Raw genomic sequence first — 21,163 nt, 5'->3', positions numbered from 1 at the left:
TAATTTTATATCATTGTATGATGATAATTTGTGGAGGTCTGACTTTCAGCACCTTTGCCAATTAGCTGTTACACTGTACTATACCCGATGGATCTTTTTAATACATACCACATCCCAACCCTGTGCACTTTTCAGTAGCCTCTGAAGAAATACTTTCAAAATGTCTTGACTTGCTTTTTCCTTAATGATTGAAAAGAAGAGTTAATGTTACTTTGTAATATACACATCACAGATTTAAAGTGAACCTGTCAATAGAAACCTGGTTAAAATGCTACCTGTGTGGTGAAAATCAGTTGCAGAGTTCCTGAGAAAAATGACTTATTCTTTATGCACCTGAGAACTTCAGTGCACCATGGGGTCAGCATTAGAAAGTTGAGTAGCTGAGGTGCACTCTACGGCCAGGCCCCATCTCTCGGGACACTAAAGCCCTCATTCACATAAATAACAAGGTGTTTTTTCAGTAATGCTGCAACTGATTTCGACAAGAAAGGTAGCATTGTAAAGCAACCTTACCAGGCATTATGCCTGTTTTAATAGGGTGGATCCTGCTGACAGGTCCTCTTTGAAGGGTTGTCTCGTTAAAACACCACCTTTTTTCAACAGAAAGAGGCTCGATTGGCTGAGTGCCAGATCATAGGTCCAAAGTCGCTTCAGTCAAAACATCACTTGAATGCTGTACGGAGATCCATCTCCGTACAACATTTAAGTGTATGAACGCGAATTCTGGATTTGATTATTAAACGTTAAAACCATTTTAAAACAGCGATCCGAAGTCGGCTACGGTACCGAGGTACCAGTCGATACAGAAGTCGGCTTCGGATCTGTTCTGAAATAAGTTTAGAAATCGATGGCCGAAGTTATTCACTGAAGTCTTACAAGACGTCGGTGATAACTTATTTCACATTGCGGGAGCCCATACATTTTAATGTGGGTCTCCATAAAGCATAAAAACGAAATTTTGAGCGAATCGACTTTGGGTCTAGGATCTGAAGCTTGATTCACTCAACACTAATTAACCCTAAAATTTATTTTAGGCCTCATGCACATGGTCTTTCTGGGGATCTGGCTCACTGGAATTCTGTGGGCCTATACTGTATTGATGCCCCTTTGGGTGCAGTTTAGGCATCACTGTAAATCAGTTTCTGGCTTAAAGGGGTTGTTCTACCTTTAAAGTAGGAATTAGACCTACCGGTAATTGAATTTCCAGGAGTCCGACATGACAGCACCACATGGAGGATGTCTCCCTGCCCACTATTGGGACAGGAACACAGGTTAAAAGTCCCCCCTCTCACACACACAGAAAGTGTTTAAATTATCACACAATGATGGATGTTAAACTTGTTAAATTTGTCAAACAAATTTTTGAATCAATTACTCAATATATCACATTAATCATAACTAAAGGAATATAAGGGAGGGAAATCCAGGTGCTGTTATGTTGGACTCCTGGAAATACAATAATTCCTACTTTCCAGGACGTCCTCCATGACAGCACCACATGGAGCAATACCAGTTTAGTACACTCATTAGGGAGGGACCACGGCCTGGAGGACCTTATGTCCGAACCTCTTGTCATGGTTTCCTGCAATCTCTAATCTATAGGCATTTACAAAATGTAGGCAAACTCGACCACGTTGCCGCTTTACAAATCTGATCAGTTGAAGCTTCCACATGTTCTGCCCAAGATGCTGCCACCGCTCTGGTAGAATGGGCTCTAATATTGTGGACAAGACAGTCCCTGCAGATTGTAGAATTCTATAATTGCCCTTTTTACCCATCTGGCCAATGTTGTTTTGGAAGCTTTCCTGCCTTTATTTTGGCCAGCAAACTGTAGGAAGAGATTTGTATCCTTCCTAAATTTGCTAGTAACCTCCAAATATTCCAGAAGAGTCCGTCTGACATCCAGCATGTGGAAGCTCTTTTCCGTGTCATTTTTTGGATCTGCACAGAAAAGAAGGTAATACTATTTCCTCATTTAGATGAAATGTAGAGACTTTCAGTAAAAAGGTAGGATCCAACTTTAGAATGAACCGGTCATCTAGAATCTGAAGGTAAAGTTCCCTGGTTGTTAAGGCTTGTATCTCACCTATCCTTCAAGCCTATGTTATTGCCACTAGAAAAACGGTCTTCAGAGAGATGTTTTAAAGAGCAATTCTGTATTGGTTCAAAAGATTCTTTAATTAAGCCATTGAGAACTGTCGATAAATCCCAAGGAGGAACAGATTTCAGAGTTGGTCTAATTCTTGTTGTTTCTTTTATAAATCTGTTTACCCATCTAATCTCTGCCAAGGAATAATCTAGGAACCAGCTTAAGGCTGCTATCTGAACCTTCAAGGTGTTGGGTTTAAGACCCTTATCAAACCCATCCTGTAAAAAATCCAATATTTCCGCCAATTTAGGGAGCAGAGGATTTCCATTTTTTTTTATACCAACCAGGAGTAAAATGTCTTCCATATTTTGTTGTAGATAGCTGATATTACCTGTTTATGGCTCTTTTGAAGAGTGGATATAACCCTCTCTGATAATCTCTAATCTTAACAGGTCCCTTTGAGGATCCATTCTGTCAATCTTAGTCTGTTTATTTCCGGATTCCAGATCGGGCCTTGAGAAAGAAGGTCTGATCTTAGAGGGAGAGTTATCGGATGTTCTGAAGCCATGGAGATTAGGACTGGAAACCATGATGGTTTTGGCCAGAATGGGGCCACTAAAATTACTTTTTTTGACTCTGTCCTGATTTCCCTGAGGACTGCCATATCAGGGGAAATCAGAGGGAATGCGTATGCCAGCTTCATATTCCATTTTTGAGATAAGGCATCTACCCCATCTGGATGATCTCTCGGATTTAGGGAGAAGACGAAATCTACCTGCGCATTCCCTTTTGTAGCGAAAAGGTCTATTTTGGGATATCCCCATAACTTCGTTAACTCGTTGAACACTTGTTTGTTCAGAGACCATTCGCTGAGCAGGTAGTGTCTGCTCAGAAAATCTGCCAACTGATTTTGTGATCCCTTGAGATGGACTGCCAAGATTGATGAGACTTTCTTTTCCGTCCAGGAAAAGATCTGGTATGAGAGCTTGAAGAGGGAATCCCATTCCCCCTTGATGCCTGAGTAAAGCTACTGTTATCATGTTGTTGAATAAAATTCTTATGTGGTGACCACATAAAAAGATCCTGGCTCTGCCTCAGCATTTCCCAAACAGCTTAGAGTTCCCGAAAGTTAGAGGATTTTTCCTTTTGTTTCTCGATTCCAAACCCCTTGGAAGTAATGTTGTCCTATTTTGGCTCCCCATCCTTGCTGACTGGCATCGGTCGTTAATATAGGTTTCAGGGAGTCCCTCTTGAGATTTTCAGCATTTTTCCATTTCAGAGATTCTCGAGCTTTGTTGTTTATGTGAATGTTTTGATTCAATGATTGTTGGTTTCCATCCCAGACCGAGAGAATCATCTTTTGTAACGTTCGAGTAAAAACTGACTCCAAGGGACTATCGTGATACAGGCTGCGAAACCCAGGATGCTCATCGCTTCCCTTTTTGTACATACAGATTTCTTTTGAAAGACCGCAACTTTTTCTAATAGGCTCATCCGTCTGTTTTCTAGAAGGAAGGATATCTGCAACCTGGAATCTAGTATGGTTTCTAAAAAGATCCTCCTGGTGGCTGGAATTAGGTCTAAATTTTCTAGGTTTAGGATCAAGCCTAAATTCTGTAGGAGGGAAATAGCACTCTAGGACTGGTCGACCAGAGTCTGAATTGAATCTAAAATCAGAAGAAAGTCGTCCAGATATGGCACTATTTTTACTTCTTTCCTCCTTAAGGCAACAATTTCTATTATCAACTTTGTGAATAACCGTGGGGCTGAGGATATCCCAAACGGAAGGCATTGGAACTGATAATGACTTACTTCCCCATTCTTCCTTATTGCAAATCTTAAATATTTTTTGTAGTCTAGGTGGATTGGCACATGATAATTTGCATCCTTCAGGTCCAGGGTGCACATTACCACTCCTGGAAGAATTAGGGGTATAGTAGATCTGAGCGATTCCATCTTGAAGAGTCAGTATTTTGTTGATTTGTTCAGGAGTTAAGTTTATCGTGGTCCTGAATGGTCAGTTTTTTTTTTTTTTTTTATAAGAATCTCGAATAAAACCCCTCGCCTTCCTGATGCGTCGGGACCTAAACTACTGCTCCTAGTTTTAGTTTTGAAATATCCCTTACAAGGTTTTGCTGTACTGCATTCTGTCCATACCAAGTGATCAAATATTTTTTGTTGGGGGGGAATTTCCAAAAATTCTATTGTGTAGCCTTCCTGAATTATCTGTAGCGCCCACAGGTTTTGAGTTATCCAACGCTACGCTGGAAGAATTTCAATCTTCCCCCCACAGGTCTGGCATCACTGTTTGTTTTGGGAGTTGGGGGTTGAGTAAAAAACCCCAGCCTTTCCCCCCTTTTGAATAGGACCAGCTTACAGATTTTCCTTTGTTTTTTTTTGTAGGAATCTTTTATGAAAAAAAAAAAACCTGCTGCTTTCTAGCTTTTTCTTCTGGAAAGCATTTCTTTTTGTCTGAGGTTTTTTTGAGGATATTGTCCAGCACTGGACAAAAGACGTGGGCCCCGAGAAAGGAATGGCACATAATTGAATTTTTGGACGCCAGGTCACCCAACCAATTTTTTAGCCACAAGGCTCTTCTTGCCATGTTTAAAAGAGCCCCAATCCTGGCAGCAAATCTGACCGATCTTACTGAAGAGTCAGCTACAAAAGCCATGGCCATTTTTAACAGGGGAATAGATTCTAATATATCCTCTCTAGGAGTCCCCATGTTTAGATGGTTTTCAAGTTGAGAACCATAAAAGGATGGATCTCGCAACTAATGTTACCGCAATATTTGTGCTGACTAGAGCTGCAGATGTCTCTCAAGTTTTCCTCAAAAGACAGTCAGCCTTCCGGTCCATCGGTTCTTTAAGTTGTGAGGGTTCCTCAAATGGAATTGCAGTCTTTTTTGCGACCCTGGCTACTGGAGTGTCTATTTTTGAAATCTCTTCCCCTTATCAAACGCTAAGCGATTTTTGAATACTCTAGGAATAAAAAGCTTTTTCGCCACTTCCTCTCATTCCTCTAGAATAATTTCCTTTAGGTTGGAATTGACTAGGAAAATGTTTCTCTTTTTTGCTCTTAAGCCTGCTAACATCTCATCCTGCACGGATCTTTTTTTGCTGTTCTTCTTCTATGTCCATAGTTTCTCTAATGGCCGATAGAAGAGAGTCCATATCTTCTGAAGAGAAGCAGTATTTCCGCTGCTTCTCATAGGATGTGGAGGGCATACATTTGTCTTCTTCCACTTCATCCGTCTGAGTATATCGGAATTCTATATCCTCTGAGTCGGATTCTAAGTCAACTAACCGCCGGACAGGGCATGAAGGATGAAACAGATGCTTTCACTTATTCTCTAATAATCGATCTGAGGTCCGTCAATAGTGACAGCTGTTCCTCCTTTACGATTTTACTGATACAATCACTTCATAGTTTAGTGTAAGTATCTTGAAGCCCTTTTGTTGCATGTAGCACATCTTTTAGGCTTTTTAGGTTCCACCTTATCGGTAGTTTCTCCCCCCCCCCCACCCTAGGAAGATATGACAGACAGTCTTTTAATGTAGACACCCAAAGGGATTTAAAAAAAAAGGAACCGCATAACATATACATGTACCTGCACAGGAGGCTCTGGGGATTGCCCTCTGCGGATAGCTGAGGTATCCATGTGAGGACCCTGATGCTAGCTCCCCTGAGGTTTAAATACCACTGCCACTTACAACTCCTGTTGCCGCGATGCCCCTCCTCTTCCTTCTGGGACTCATCCTAGGAGAGTCAACCAGATGAAACGCGAGGCCGGAAAGAGGCCTCCAGCGTCCCTCATGCTGGATTCCTGAAATCCTCCTCACCGGCCAAGGTTATATTACTGAAGCCACTATGCGCGCCGCCATCTTGTTTCCGGCTGCCCTTTCTTGACCCCGAAAATGACATCAAACACCCTGCTCCTCGTGCGTACCGCATCTTCCATGTGGTCCTGGCGTCCGTCAATGAGGAGAAGGAAGCCTGGTGCCCAGAGCCCCCCCCCCCCCCCCCCCCGAGGTTACAGCAACCAACTCCCCAGGCCAGAGCCTACTTGGACTCCGACCTTTCTACAGCCACTTGGCCATCAGGTCGGTACCTGAGGGGCTGGGGAAACAGCTAAGGGATCCCCAACTTAGAGGGTTTTAGCATGGCACCTTACCAAGAGGAAAGGAGAGGAACATGCCCCCCGATCCAACCCCTGCCAGACTCCTCTCTGTCCATGTCCACTTTTGGGACAGGAAAAAAACACTGGGGGGTGTGTGTGGGCGAGCTTTTAACCTATTTGTTCCTGTCCTAATAGTGGGCGGGGAGACATCCTCCATATGGTACTGTCATGAAGGACGTCCTGGAAATGTAGTTTTAATAATTCAACATGAAAACTAGTTACTTTTGCAATTTACTTTCTGTTACAAAAAGAGAAAGGACACATCCCTTATGCTGCTGGCCTGAAGTGAAACTAGCAGAGCAATTGGAGCAATGAATGGGGGAAGCTCTGGATCCATGTGAGGTACAGGGCTGGTTCTAGATTCTCTTGTACTATATGAAATTTGGTTTTCATTTTTTACATGATTCATGGCATAACCCCTTTAAGCATACAAACTCAACACAACTCAAAACCAAAAGCATTATTCAGAATTAGAAACTTTGGCTCAGCTCCATTTTACTGAATGGGTATGAGCTGTAATATGGTAGTATGCCAAAATAGGGGGACTGGTGGGTGGAGATACTACGTGAAGTGAGTAAATATACCCACGATACCACATTTTAATATATTGATATCTCTATACACATCCCTTTACCTTCACTCCCTTTATTTTTACAAATATAATACTGTTGCAAAACCTATTACACACTTAAGCAGCTCAACAAGAAACCACCACTATCAATCGACCACTACTGGCGCCCAAAAGGCTTTATTTAAAAATAGGTGAGACCTAGAGGGTATCTCCACCCACCAGTCCCCCTATTTTGGCATACTACTATATTCTATACGGGCAGACAACTTTGTCGACCTGACTAAACCTGGAGCAGCCTCTAGTACCTAGCACCCAACTTTCTTTCCACCCCACTCCTATAAACCTGAGGCGCCTCAAGTCTTTCAGAGCTAGTGGAATCCCTTCCAATAGATCTGTCTGACCCTCATACTTTCTCTCTCTCTCTCTCTCTCTCTTATACCCACTATAAGCTGTAATATCAGACACAGCCCGTGGACATGGTCTCGTTTTTGGAAAATAAGACTTTTCTAGTCCTAAACGTTCTTCCCTTCTTCAAAAATGGCTAATTATTATATTTTCATTCCAGTCCCAGAACTCAGATTGTGTTTATGTATGTACCTGGATACCAGTATTCATATTTTTCATCCAATACTGTGTTGCCTGGAAAAAAATCCCTTCGTGTATGTATAATCCCCAAGAAAACAGCTGGGGAACTGAATCAAAGCCTATAATGCAGGACAGGTGTTAGCACTTTGTCACAGGTACCCTCTAACTTGTATGAGATTTTTGGTGTTCCATTAATAAGTCATTTTTTATTGAAAATATATTATCAGGATCTCAGTCCTGCAAGTCAGTTGAGGAATACATAGAAGCCATTTTGTGACTAGCTAATAACGAAACTAATTTACCTTTAAAGTGAATGTTAATGATTTTGACCTTTGGTCATAATGCTCCATATCTGTGGGGTCAATAAACTCTCCGTAATGGCTGGCGTCAGCAATCTGTATACAGGTGCATATTATAGCAGCAAGTATTAAGTCTTGTGTCTGTAAATCAAAAACATTCATTTTTCACATAATGTATGATAGTAGTTCATTGTAACTTTCTTATATATTTGCAGGGTGCATTACATATAGCAAAAAAAGGTATCCGAGTAAGCTAAATGTATGCTAAAAAGACAGTGTTGGTATACAAATGACCATAACAATCCAATCAGAGCGTTACAGTATACAGGGTAAATAATCAATGTTTTTTTTATATTAGGTCACATTATGCATCATTTACAACTGATATAGTTTTAATATTCATGTGATTAAACACCCTGATATCAAAGAGAAATACATTTAGTTAAATAGAACCATCGCAGATCCAAGTATTGTGGTAGTACAGTGCAGTAATACAATTTGCCCACATTAAAGGGGTTTTCCGAGACTTTTATACAAATGACCTATTCTCCAGATAGCATGCGATTGGTGGGGGTCCGACACCTGGGACCCCCTTCCCCCCCAAGATCATCTGTTTGAGAAGGCACAGGTGGTTACAGTAGAGCCGCGGCCTTCTCTTAGCTTTCCCTAGGCCATATGAGGTCACGTGAATGGGGCTAAGCAAACACAGCCACTATACAATGTACAGCACTGATTGGTGAGCTGAGAGAAGGCCGTGGCACTACTGCAAGTGCCAGTGTCTTATCAATCAGTCAGTTGGCGGATGTCCCAGATCAGGATTACTCACAGTTCTGGCTGGTCACGCTGGTCAGTGTGAAATAACAGGGATGTGAACAGTTATATTTAGGGTACACATAGTAATATACTGTACAGTATATGAGGAAGCAGTGAGGGCAGCAGCTGGAAGCCCAGCCGTCTTCAGTCAGGCTGCAATTTACCATACTAGAAAAACAAACATTTAGAGAGGAGTGCAGCTAGAGGACATTTCTTGGCAAGTTTTCTACTATAAAATGTATATGTTCACTAATAAAGTGTATTAGAAAAATCTTCGCTATCACTGTCCCTAAACATTACCCCCCAAAAAATTAAAAAGACAGTTACACTAATACTACGCATCTTAATGCAACTGACTTTTTAATAAGACTGGTATGTGAGACACCATTCACTAGTCTTTTGTAAATACTCCCCACGGTCTCTAGATTTTAGCTAGTCGTGATGTCTTCATATTCAGTCCTTTTTTAATCACCAATCACCCAGCCTACATGAGAGATGACAGTGCATCTCATTAAAGCGGTAATCTGGCTACATCGGCTATCCACAGGCTAACTATTAGATAGGTGGGGGTCCTACTGCTGGCCCCCCCTTCAAGCGGCACAAATAAAAACTCCAGTGTGTTTCTTTAGTGCTACATTTGTGCTGCTTTTGTTTTAAAGATAATAGCAATTGTTTATTTCAAGATGATGACATCACCGGCTCCCCTACAACAGCAAAAATACATGAAACTTGCTGGATGGTTAGTGCTACGTTTGTGCCGTTTAAATCAACATTCTATCGCCTTTCATTGTCAATTTATTAAAAGGTCACCCAGGCCCCCACCACGACCAAAAGACACGAAACCGGGCTACGTTTGTGCTGTAAAAATTAACATTTGTGCTGCTTTTATTTGTAAGATAATAGCAATTATTTTTATTTTTTTAAGATTATGACATCGCCAGCCCCTCCGCAACCAGGCTGGTTGGTTAGTGCTGCTAAATTTGATGAACTCAATTAACAGGGCTGAAGCATACTCACTTTACACAGGTAGTAAGACCAGTTAATATGGACTGACATCACTTGAGGTAAGAATGATTATAGCTACAGCCAAAAAAATACTAACTATCAAGAAGTAGAATAATAAAATGTGTCTTAAACATTTTTATTCTACCAATCATTTTACAAACTGTAGATCATAAAGTTCTCATTAAAAAACTATGACAAATGAAGAACAAATATCCATATTAAGTTCTGACTTTTTCACAGTCTTCATTAAACGGTAACTGTACAGGTCAATGGGAAGTGCATAAAAAGGAGATTATCTCAAGCTAAAACCTTTGCTACCTACGCTTAAATGCAATTCGGAACTACAAGCAGCTAATAATCCGAAATCACCTGCACTCCATACAGCGTACAGACCTTGAGTAAGAGGTTGTTGTGACAACATGGATGGTGCCGTGTCAGATACAGTCCACAATAGAAGTCACCAGTAGTGATGGCCTTGCGGTTCGCGGTGAACTTTGCTCGTTCGCGATTTGCCGAACATATGGCGATATTCGCGCCCGCCATATTCTTTTACATTGTGAAGAACTTTGACCCATGACACATCCATCAGGTGGTACAGGACAGCCAATTGAAAAGTTTCAGCACATGGACACCATTTTACAGTCTTTTGTCAGTGTAGGGAGAGGTTGCTGTGTGGAACAGACTGTTAGGGACACAAACGCTAGCTAATAGGGCCACAAAAGTCCTTTTAAGGACTGGCATAGGTGTGCTATTGATAGGTATAAACAGAGGGGTGTAATACACTTATATACTTTCAGGGTTGATTAAAAAAAAAAAAAAGGGATTTTTTTGATTTTAAATCAGATTTTTATAGAAAATGCTTTGAGGAAAATATATTACCATCGAAAGGTTATTCTATCATGAAATAAAGATTCGTTTTTTTTCTAATTATGTAGAATAAGGCTGCAATTTTTTGGGTAAATAAATTCCATTAATCCATTCACAATGTCATGCTCTTCCAGAGGTTTTTGTAAGATTATTGGGCAGTTTCTCTGCCTACAAGATATTGTCACAGATGCTTGGTTTACTTTTGCAGTTCTCAAAACTGAATTTGACTCAGCAGAGATCACATGCCTCTTCTTCACAGCAAAAATGTTATAACATGAACAGAGTTGAGAAAAAGACCTTAATCCTAACTTCTACAAACCTATGAATGCAGAATCAACCTAATCAAACTAATATGAAAAGTTGTTATTCTAAAAATCTTCATCTACTTGCATATTATGAGTTATACCAGGAAGAATTAGTCTTTATGTAGAAAACTATGATATTAAATCAAGCCTTACTGACTAGTGATTTAAATCAGTTTGATTTAAATCAAATCCACCCTGTATACTTTCTAACATAGAAAGCATATTATAGTGGATTTGTATGGTGCAGCAGTGGTGAGCGGTTATGCAGCGATACTGCAGCTACACAGAGTGACAAACTCAATTAGAAAAAATTTGAATACTACATCTGTTATGTCACTGTCCATGTTGTGGGACTATTTGTGCACTTCGAGTAATTATTTCTTGGCTGCAAATAGGAGCTGAAGGTTTTTCAGGTTTGCCTGCCATTAAAATGAATGGGACCCGCTGCAAACTTGCGTTTCGCAAACATTTGATCGCGTTCACGAACAGTCCCAGCAGATGTTCGTCCATCACTAGTCACCAGCACTCAATGATATGTGCAAGAAGTAAAGCACTTTTTAGTCAATCGTCACATGCGTCAAACAGCCAACGTTTCGGGGCCACACAAGGTCCCTTCTTCTGGGCGACATAGTGACAGTCACTATGTTGGTCAGAAGAAGGGACCCTGCATGGTACTCCTTACTATACCTCATACTCAGCCTAGATTTTATTTTGCTAATGCTCCTCCTCTTTACTGGGCTCTGTAAGCGCCGCACACAGCACCCTGGTGGAAGGCAGCGCCGCACACAGAACCCTGGTGGAAGGCAGCGCCGCACACAGCACCCTGGTGGAAGGCAGCGCCGCACACAGCACCCTGGTGGAAGGCAGCGCCGCACACAGCACCCTGGTGGAAGGCAGCGCCGCACACAGCACCCTGGTGGAAGGCAGCGCCGCACACAGCACCCTGGTGGAAGGCAGTGCCGCACACAGCACCCTGGTGGAAGGCAGTGCCGCACACAGCACCCTGGTGGAAGGCAGTAATACAGCTTAAGCAACTGCATACTAGATATTTTGACTGCTACCTGAGAGAATACAGGGCAAATCAAGGAAATTGAAGTTTAACACTCTTTCTTTTGCTTTTGTTGTGTTTCTCAGTGATGCAACCATGTGAGGCTACTTTCACACCTGCGTTTAGGTGCAGATCCGTCTGGTATCTGCAGAGACGGATCCGCACCTATAATGGAAACGCTGATACCCGTTCAGAACGGATCCGTCTGCATTATTCTGTCCAAAAAAACCTCCTGACGAAGCCGTGAGGTGAAACGCGCGTCGAGGTCCCGCGCCAGGGTTTGTCATTTCTACTTTCACCATGACTTCAGGTACGGTCTGCATTTAGCTTGACTATTGTGTATGGTTCCCCTGTACGTTTCTTGCTGGGTCCCATGCACTTAGGCGCACACTCATGATACCACCTATGTTTATAATTGCATTATTTACATCCATGTTTTCACCCCAGGTCTGTCATTAATATGACTATATGGGGTTGATGGTACTGTTCACACCGAGTGTATGTAGCTACGACTCTGGGTTATAAATTGTTTGTGGTACTGGTTGTGCCATACCTATAATTAGGTGAACAGCACATTTAGTGTTTCATTTGTTGCCCAGAGCCCTAGCTTTGCCTCACAAGTGACCGTACCCTATTGCGCATTATTTTGCGTAATTTCATGGTGTCTTTTTGAATTGACTCACTCTGTGCTTCTCCGTGTACTGTATTACATCATTCCGTTGTTCCCCATTTTTTATATTCTATAATAAATGATATATCTTTTGATACAATATTCCACTTGTTTTGTTTTTGGTTTACTCTGGATGTGGTACAAGTGGTTACTATAGCTGTTTTAAGTGACAGAGCTGCCTTGTTGTAGGTTAATATAATTCTGTCCAAAAAAAGTCTGAGTGTAAGTCAAACAGATCCGTCCTGACTTGCATTGAAAGTCAATGGGGGACGGATCCAATTACAATTGCACCATATTGTGTCAATCCGTTTGGCTCCGCATCACCAGGCGGACACCAAAACGCTGCAAGCAGCGTTTTGCTGTCTGCCTTAAGAGCAGAATGGAGGTGGAACAGAGCCAAACTGATGCATTCTGAACGGATCCTTATCCTTTCAGAATGCATTGGGGCTAAACTGATCCGTTTGGGGCCGCTTGTGAGATCCCTGAAACGGATGTCACAGGCGGACCCAGAAACGGCAGTGTGAAAGTAGCCTTAATAAAATGTGTTCTGGTTCTGTGTTAGTGAGAATTTAAAGTCCCTGTAGCAACATACATAAATCATTAAACCCTTGCCTGTTTACACTCAAGGATATGTGAAAGACTTTTTATTCTGTATATGCATTAGGCAAAAATGAATTTAAAAAAACAAAAAAACTGGGAGTACAGTTGCCAGCCTTGGAACCTATTTGCTGTGACTGGCCTATTCACTAAAAAGAGAACTGTAATAGAATTGCAAATTCTAGCCTGGACTGTGGAAATTCTACAATTCAATACCTCCGGGGCCGGTGCAAGACGTCATGAAGGCATCCCCAATAACCCCCCCCCCCCCCATCATGCCCTCATCGTCCTTGTACACCCCCCATCTAAATCACCTAGGGAACTACAAGTTCCAGCATGCAAGCCCCCTGCAGTAGTTCAATGGGCGATATGTGAGAGTTGTACAGGGACAGGGAGTGCACGCTGGGACCTTTCAATAAATGGTTAATAACTCGAAAACGAAAGGAGGTAGAATGTAGATTTATATGGCACAAACGAGCACTAACCAACCAGCCTGGTTTCGTGTCTTTTGGCTGTGGTGGGGGGCTGGGTCACCTTTTAATAAATTAACAATGAAAAGCGATAGAATGTAGATTTAAACGGCACAAACGTAGCACTAACCATCCAGCAAGTTTCATGTCTTTGCTGTTGTAGGGGAGCCGGTGATGTCATCATCTTGAAACAATTGCTAATCTCTTTAAAATAAAAGCAGCACAAATGTAGCACTAAAGAAACACACTGGAGTTTGTTTGTGCCGAGTGAAAGGGGGCCAGCTTCACCTAAATGGGACCCCCACTGATCATGAGAATGGGGGCCCCGAAACCCCCTGAAATTAACAGAGCTAGTGGTTGTAAATGCGCACGGTGACAACTCAGGGGTCACTTAGCTCTCCAGGATCACAGTTTTCTCCCCCTTTTACGGTTGGCACACCTCAAGAAGCCACGCCAACACTGCAGATTTGGGTGCAAATTCACCACAGCCAGCTTTATTATCACTTTTACAGCAGACCAAAAAAAATAAAGCATAAACATAAAACCTTGTCCGTCTGGCCACTGACTATACAGAAGTTCTCCCTCTATTGGGATCTGGGCCTACCACCCAGCTCCCCAAAACACAGAAGTGCTTACCCCACACAGGGTTAGAGGGTCCCGGCTCCCACAGGCCTTGGCACAGCCTGCTTCTTCCCCAGACAGGGAGCCCTGATTGAGGAGCTTGCAGACTCGTTGATAATTTGCTTTTCAGGACCTACACCTGGACCAATTAAGAGTCTCAATAGCCCTCTTAACCCCACCATTTCTCTCAGATGTCTCCAGGACATCAGCTGGCTGAACATCACGTCCAGAACATACAGGGAGTGCAGAATTATTAGGCAAATTAGTATTTTGACCACATCATCCTCTTTATGCATGTTGTCTTACTCCAAGCTGTATAGGCTCGAAAGCCTACTACCAATTAAGCATATTAGGTGATGTGCATCTCTGTAATGAGAAGGGGTGTGGTCTAATGACATCAACACCCTATATCAGGTGGGCATAATTATTAGGCAACTTCCTTTCCTTTGGCAAAATGGGTCAAAATAAGGACTTGACAGGCTCAGAAAAGTCAAAAATAGTGAGAGATATCTTGCAGAGGGATGCAGCACTCTTAAAATTGCAAAGCTTCTGAAGCGTGATCATCGAACAATCAAGCGTTTCATTCAAAATAGTCAACAGGGTCGCAAGAAGCGTGTGGAAAAACCAAGGCGCAAAATAACTGCCCATGAACTGAGAAAAGTCAAGCGTGCAGCTGCCAAGATGCCACTTGCCACCAGTTTGGCCATATTTCAGAGCTGCAACATCACTGGAGTGCCCAAAAGCACAAGGTGTGCAATACTCAGAGACATGGCCAAGGTAAGAAAGGCTGAAAGACGACCACCACTGAACAAGACACAAGCTGAAACGTCAAGACTGGGCCAAGAAACATCTCAAGACTGATTTTTCTAAGGTTTTATGGACTGATGAAATGAGAGTGAGTCTTGATGGGCCAGATGGATGGGCCCGTGGCTGGATTGGTAAAGGGCAGAGAGCTCCAGTCCGACTCAGACGCCAGCAAGGTGGAGGTGGAGTACTGGTTTGGCTGGTATCATCAAAGATGAGCTTGTGGGGCCTTTTCGGGTTGAGGATGGAGTCAAGCTCAACTCCCAGTCCTACTGCCAGTTTCTGGAAGACACCTTCTTCAAGCAGTGGTACAGGAATAAGTCTGCATCCTTCAAGAAAAACATGATTTTCATGCAGGACAATGCTCCATCACACGCGTCCAAGTACTCCACAGCGTGGCTGGCAAGAAAGGGTATAAAAGAAGAAAATCTAATGACATGGCCTCCTTGTTCACCTGATCTGAACCCCATTGAGAACCTGTGGTCCATCATCAAATGTGAGATTTACAAGGAGGGAAAACAGTACACCTCTCTGAAAAGTGTCTGGGAGGCTGTGGTTGCTGCTGCACGCAATGTTGATGGTGAACAGATCAAAACACTGACAGAATCCATGGATGGCAGGCTTTTGAGTGTCCTTGCAAAGAAAGGTGGCTATATTGGTCACTGATTTGTTTTTGTTTTTGAATGTCAGAAATGTATATTTGTGAATGTTGAGATGTTATATTGGTTTCACTGGTAAAAATAAATAATTGAAATGGGTATATATTTGTTTTTTGTTAAGTTGCCTAATAATTATGCACAGTAATAGTCACCTGCACACACAGATAACCCCCTAAAATAGCTAAAACTAAAAACAAACTAAAAACTACTTCCAAAAATATTCAGCTTTGATATTAATGAGTTTTTTGGGTTCATTGAGAACATGGTTGTTGTTCAATAATAAAATTAATCCTCAAAAATACAACTTGCCTAATAATTCTGCACTCCCTGTAGTGCTGCACCCTGTGTCACTACAACAGGCATATTACTCTTGTCTGTATGAGGACACCCTCTGACCTGTCACCGCTCTGTACCTTGTGAACAAGGGTCACAAAGTACATCCTCCCAATATTGGTCATGCTGCCCTAAACCTTCTAGTTGGTCTAGCCCAACGTTGGCAGCACAATAATCCTTTACCTTATCTGCATTTTTCTAATTTTCTTGTACACCCTCCTGGGACATTACCCAATTCATCTCCATGCTGGGTGCATGCTATAACCTGCAGGCTACTCAGCAGATCAGAACAGTGCGGTTCTTCCCCAGTATCAGTCATATCACCTACGAGCCTCCCCTCTACATGACGCTGTTGACCTTTCTCTCTGGAAGGTCCATTATCTGTTCTTTCTCCATCACCATCACACAGCTCATCACCCTGAGCTTGTGGAAGGGCTACTTCAGCAATTTCAGACAGACAGTCATTAACTCTCTCACTACTGACAGTGCCAAGCCTCTATCCTCACTTGGCTCTTTACACTCAGTATGACTCACCCCGAGCTCTGCTACCTGAGGGTCCTCACATACAAGCTCATATGTTGGGGCACTGCCACACGCAGGATCCAGCACACAGACTGCAAGAACAGGAACCAGTCTGCATCGCAGGGACAGGTCCACTGACCGGTGACTCCTGACGAGCTAAGTACCTCTCTTCACCCCCATCTGTGACTGCGGCTCGTTACAATGCCACACTATGGGGGTTGCTTGAAATATTAATGATACATATCAGCTGTTAATAACCGTGCTGTTTACAATTTAAGTGTGATTTGGTGAACTGTCCCAACTGGTGGACAAGTCACCCCTATTGTTGCTTATATCCATTTTTTGGGGCCCCTGACGAACTGTAACACAACAGGGAAACGCGTCGGGCCACCCATGGTTATTGAGCTTCTCAGCATCATCAACGAATACATGTGGGGTGTTCTACCTTGACACCCACACATATATTGTTTTTCAGGACACTATCCTCACAGGTCTAGTGTACGACTAGCGATCGCCTCCAGGGACCTGGTGGCGTATCGCAGGTGGTGTACCACTACGACATCTAGGGACTACCTCCCCCCTCACTTGCTCCCTGTCAGGACGAAGCTGGGCAGTCAGAGCACTGCTTAGGGAGAACTGAGGGTTTTGGTTAGGAGGTGGTGGTGAACGGGAACAGGGCTCCTTTAATAGGGCGCTACTAGGGGCTGAGACCCAGCATCCCTCCCTCCCTTTCCTCCCTCCCTCCCTAGAGTCACAGTATACTCACCAAAAGTAGGGTGGTTCCACCCTGCTCCTTCCAATTCTGCACCTCATTTTAGGGCATTTATTTTATTTTTTAATAATAAAAGTTAAATATTAAAGGTGACCATTATTCCAAAATTGTCTTTTCTAACTCTAGGTACCTTAAACCCCAACGGCTCATATCTGTGTAATATAATCCCTTGCTAGGAGACCTGCATAAAAGGCTGAAAAATCACCCATTAAAGTGTTCCTGTTTTACCCGTCATCATGTTGAGGCTGGTGTTTCGGTAACTGATCGACATTGGGGATTGCTATACACTAAAGATTTGCTATACTCCCCTGTCTATACTATTAGCTCTTGTAAGAGCTGTTCCTGTGGTGGTTTTGGAGTAGAGCGGAGTGCTTGGAGTCGTCGGGAAGCACTAGGAGCATCCATCAACGGAGGTACCCGGTTGGGGTGCTAGGAAATTCGTTACAGGTAGCAGAACAGCACGCTCTGCAGCCTGATCTGGGACCTTGTCTCCCTTTGACAACTGCCAGAAATATCTGCCCAGGGTGAACTCCACCTTAAGGGGTTTCGGTCATCAGAAAAATGGGTATTAACGTGGCTGATATTAGCTATGTGTTAATGTATATTAGTCCCATGTCACTATGTGCCACTGTTATTTAGAAAAGCAAACTTTTATAATATGCAAATGAGCCTCTAGAAGCAGAGGGGGCGTTGCGCCTGCTCATAGAGGCTCCGTTTGCTTACCTCTTTCCACACCCTTCTACACTTGATTGACAAGGCCATGCCAGCGTTGGTCTCCTGTTTGCCGGGGAAATCTCACACCTGCACCGTCCAGTATTCAGTGCAGGCGCAGTGAGGGAAGGACATTTGCCGATAGCCGGCTTCCTCACTGCCCCTAATACATCGCAGTGAGGAAGCCGGCGAACTTCCTTCCCTCACTGCGCCGTCACATTCAGTACTGGACGGCGCAGGCGCAAGATTTCCCCGGCAGACAGGAGACAAACGCTGGCCTGGCCATGTCAATCAAGTGTAGCAGGGCATGGCCAGAAGTGGGAGAACGGAGCCTCTAGGAGCAGGTGCAACGCCCCCTCTGCTAATTAGCATATTATAAATTGTTTTTCTCAATAACAGTGGCAGGCAGTGAGATGGCACTAATATAGTTATGTTCAGCTGACACTAGCACATCACTAATGTCAGCCAGCTTAATACCCATTTTTCTGATGGCAGAAACCCTTTAAGCTTAGCACACTAACAGTTCATGTTGTACAGTTCCATAATCAGTTGCAAAAGTAAGAAATACAGTCTTACCAGTTTCTGGACCAGTCTTAAGGAGCATCTGGAAGTACCCGTGACACTCTTTGGCAATAATCCAGCTCCACCAATAGTGGGATTTCACCCACCAACAATTTGCATGTCTTCCTCTGCAATTCCTCTGGCCTCCTGACCAAAGGACAATCCGGTGCACACTTTACCACTTGACGGCATCTCCAGTAGCCCTTCCTCTGGTGCTGGACAGCTGCATGCTGTAGTGGTTGGTTGCTCTTAGCAACGGCATTACAACAACTCCACACATCCTCTCTAGGACTCTGTACACATTTGCAAGGAAAATATGAACTAAGAGCAGAGCCACTCTCCATCTCACTTTGCTCCCGTTGGTTGCCCTTAGCATTGGCACACATGACCTTTTTCTCTGGAACTCCTGGCACATCGCCAACACCTCGGACCTTTACAACGTGTCCACTCAGCGTTAAAGACTTTCTCCAGGGTCAATTGCAGTTGCACCTCCAAAGCCTCCCGCTCTGCATCAAACCGCACCATTTCAGCTTGGGTACATCCTATCTGTGGCCAGGTTTTCCTGCCATTTTATCTGCCACAACCATCTGACATAGTCTTCCATGAGACCCATGGTAACTGACTTTTCAGCAAGCAAGTCCACTTCATCAGAGACCACAGCCTCCAGATGTCTCTCTCACTTTCTAGAGACAATGTCAGCATTCACATTTATTTTGCACTGCAGTCATCATAGTTTCATCAGCAGAGATCACAGTCTCTTTAAATTGGGCTTCTGGCCCTTTATGCTTCAACACAGCAATTCCTTGCAAACACAGCTTTTCCACAACAGGCTTCTGGCCCTTTAAATCCACACACTTTTACTTTCTGTGTTGGCCTTTCAGCACAGACATTGCCCCTAGCAACCACTTGGCAATGTTAAAGAAAATACAAACGGATCCATTCTGAACAGATCCTTGATGGATACGCACCAAACGCGAGAAAGCAGCCCAGCGCCCAGCTCCCAGCTCCCAGCTCCCAGCTCCCAGCTCCCAGCTCCCAGCTCCCAGCTCCCAGCTCCCAGCTCCCAGCTCCCAGCTCCCAGCTCCCAGCTCCCAGATTGAGGAGCTCAGCCCATATTTATCCGAGCTCCTCAGCTGGCTGCTAATTAACCTCATTACCAGCCTAGCTGCTGCAGACAGCAGGAAAAACCTATTTCCCAGCCTTTTGTCTCACCCAGCTTCCTCTGGGTGAGATACACCATTTTATTGGCCCTCTGGCAGCTCCACTACCACAGCACAATCACTTCATTCATTTTATGATGCCCTGAGGAGAGACTAGCGCACCGCACAACATGTTAAGGAATCTCGCTCCATGTGTGACTTTTAGGGTGTCTGTAGATTTTTGGTCCTTAGGCTACTTTCACACTTGCGTTTGGAGCAGATCCGTCTGGTGTCTGCACAGACGGATCCGCTCCTATAATGCAAACTATGGGATCCGTTCAGAACGGATCTGTCTGCATTATCTTTCAGAAAAAATTCTAAGTCTGAAAGTTAGTCAGACGGATCCGTCCAGACTTTACATTGAAAGTCAATGGGGGACGGATCCGTTTGAAATTGCACCATATTGTGTCAACTTCAAACGGATCCGTCCCCATTGACTTACATTGTAAGTCTGGACGGATCCGTTTGGCTCCGCACGGCCAGGCGAACACCCGAACGCTGCAAGCTGCGTTCGGGTGTCCGCCTGCTGAGCGGAGGACAAACTGTGCCAGACTGAGGCATTCTGAGCGGATCCGCATCCACTCAGAATGCATTGGGGCTGTACGGATCCGTTCGAGGCCGCTTGTGAGAGCCTTCAAACAGAACTCACAAGCGGAACCCCAAACGCAAGTGTGAAAGTAGCCTTACTTGTCCCTACCGAGACGGGCCTCTTGACAATAAAGTTATCAATAAAGTGCCGCTGCTGGGAACCCCAGTGGCTGTCTGTAATCTGCAGGGAACCTGGCAGTGTTCAAAGTGTTCAGTTTCTCTGCAGCGTCAACACAAGGGAAATGAAGTATTACAAAGTGCTCATTCAAATCATAGTTTTTTGTTTTTCTGCCCTGGCACGGAGCTAGGACAGGCTGTACAGTACAGAAGACCTTCTGAGCCCAGGTTCTGGCTGATTGTTTGGGGGGAGGGAAGAATCCCTGTTTCCTCACCAGGTCTCCGGCAGCCACATCCTGTGCTCAGCCTACTGTAATAGGAACTATGAGAGTGGTGGGAAGAGCACTGTGCACAATACTCTGTCTCCCGCCTCGGATTTCGAATGCATTATTCTGTACACACTGCTGTCTGAACCAGAACTCTACTATTATCCTGGAAAGGTCAAGAAAAGAGATTTCAAGAAAAGATAACTTTACCTTCATGGTGAAGAGAGAGCATTACACGAAGCGTCTGCAGCAAAACTGAAAGTGAAAGTACCTCACTCTTCAAGAAAGCCCTGCCCTTGTACTTCTGGTGCACGGCAATGAAAACTAAAGCGTAACATAGTGTGGTTATTCCCTCCATTAACTGATTTTCTTCTCTTTGATTAAGTCTAGGGATTAACTATATATATATATATATATATATATATATATAGATATGAAAAATGGCGGCACTGACTGCTATAAGAGAAAAATATAGGGTGCACGTTCCAGGGGAATCGACTTCTTACCC

The 21,163-nt window shown here is 43.6% G+C and overlaps 1 protein-coding gene across 3 annotated transcripts in view; it reads right to left on the bottom strand.

The window, feature by feature from the left end:
• LOC122943920 overlaps window positions 1-20,937 on the bottom strand; it is a 69,306-nt gene extending 48,369 nt beyond the window's left edge. For 2 of the 3 annotated variants that reach the window (XM_044302048.1, XM_044302049.1), the window contains exons 1-3: window positions 20,866-20,937; window positions 7,731-7,868; window positions 109-180 (exon numbers count right to left, since the gene is read on the bottom strand). In XM_044302048.1, coding sequence (XP_044157983.1) covers window positions 109-180; window positions 7,731-7,868; window positions 20,866-20,871 — 216 coding nt within the window. In that variant the 5' untranslated portion in view covers window positions 20,872-20,937. Of the gene's footprint in view, window positions 1-108; window positions 181-7,730; window positions 7,869-18,500; window positions 19,457-20,865 lie in introns of those variants that run through there. The other variant, XM_044302050.1, reaches the window with a different exon arrangement.
• Window positions 20,938-21,163: the final 226 nt, after the last annotated feature.

Source organism: Bufo gargarizans, chromosome 7 (assembly GCF_014858855.1).
Source record: "Bufo gargarizans isolate SCDJY-AF-19 chromosome 7, ASM1485885v1, whole genome shotgun sequence".
In the NCBI taxonomy this organism is placed as follows: Eukaryota; Metazoa; Chordata; class Amphibia; order Anura; family Bufonidae; genus Bufo; species Bufo gargarizans.
The sequence above is the reverse complement of the archived record's forward strand: the minus strand, read 5'-3'. Positions and strand labels throughout refer to the sequence as shown.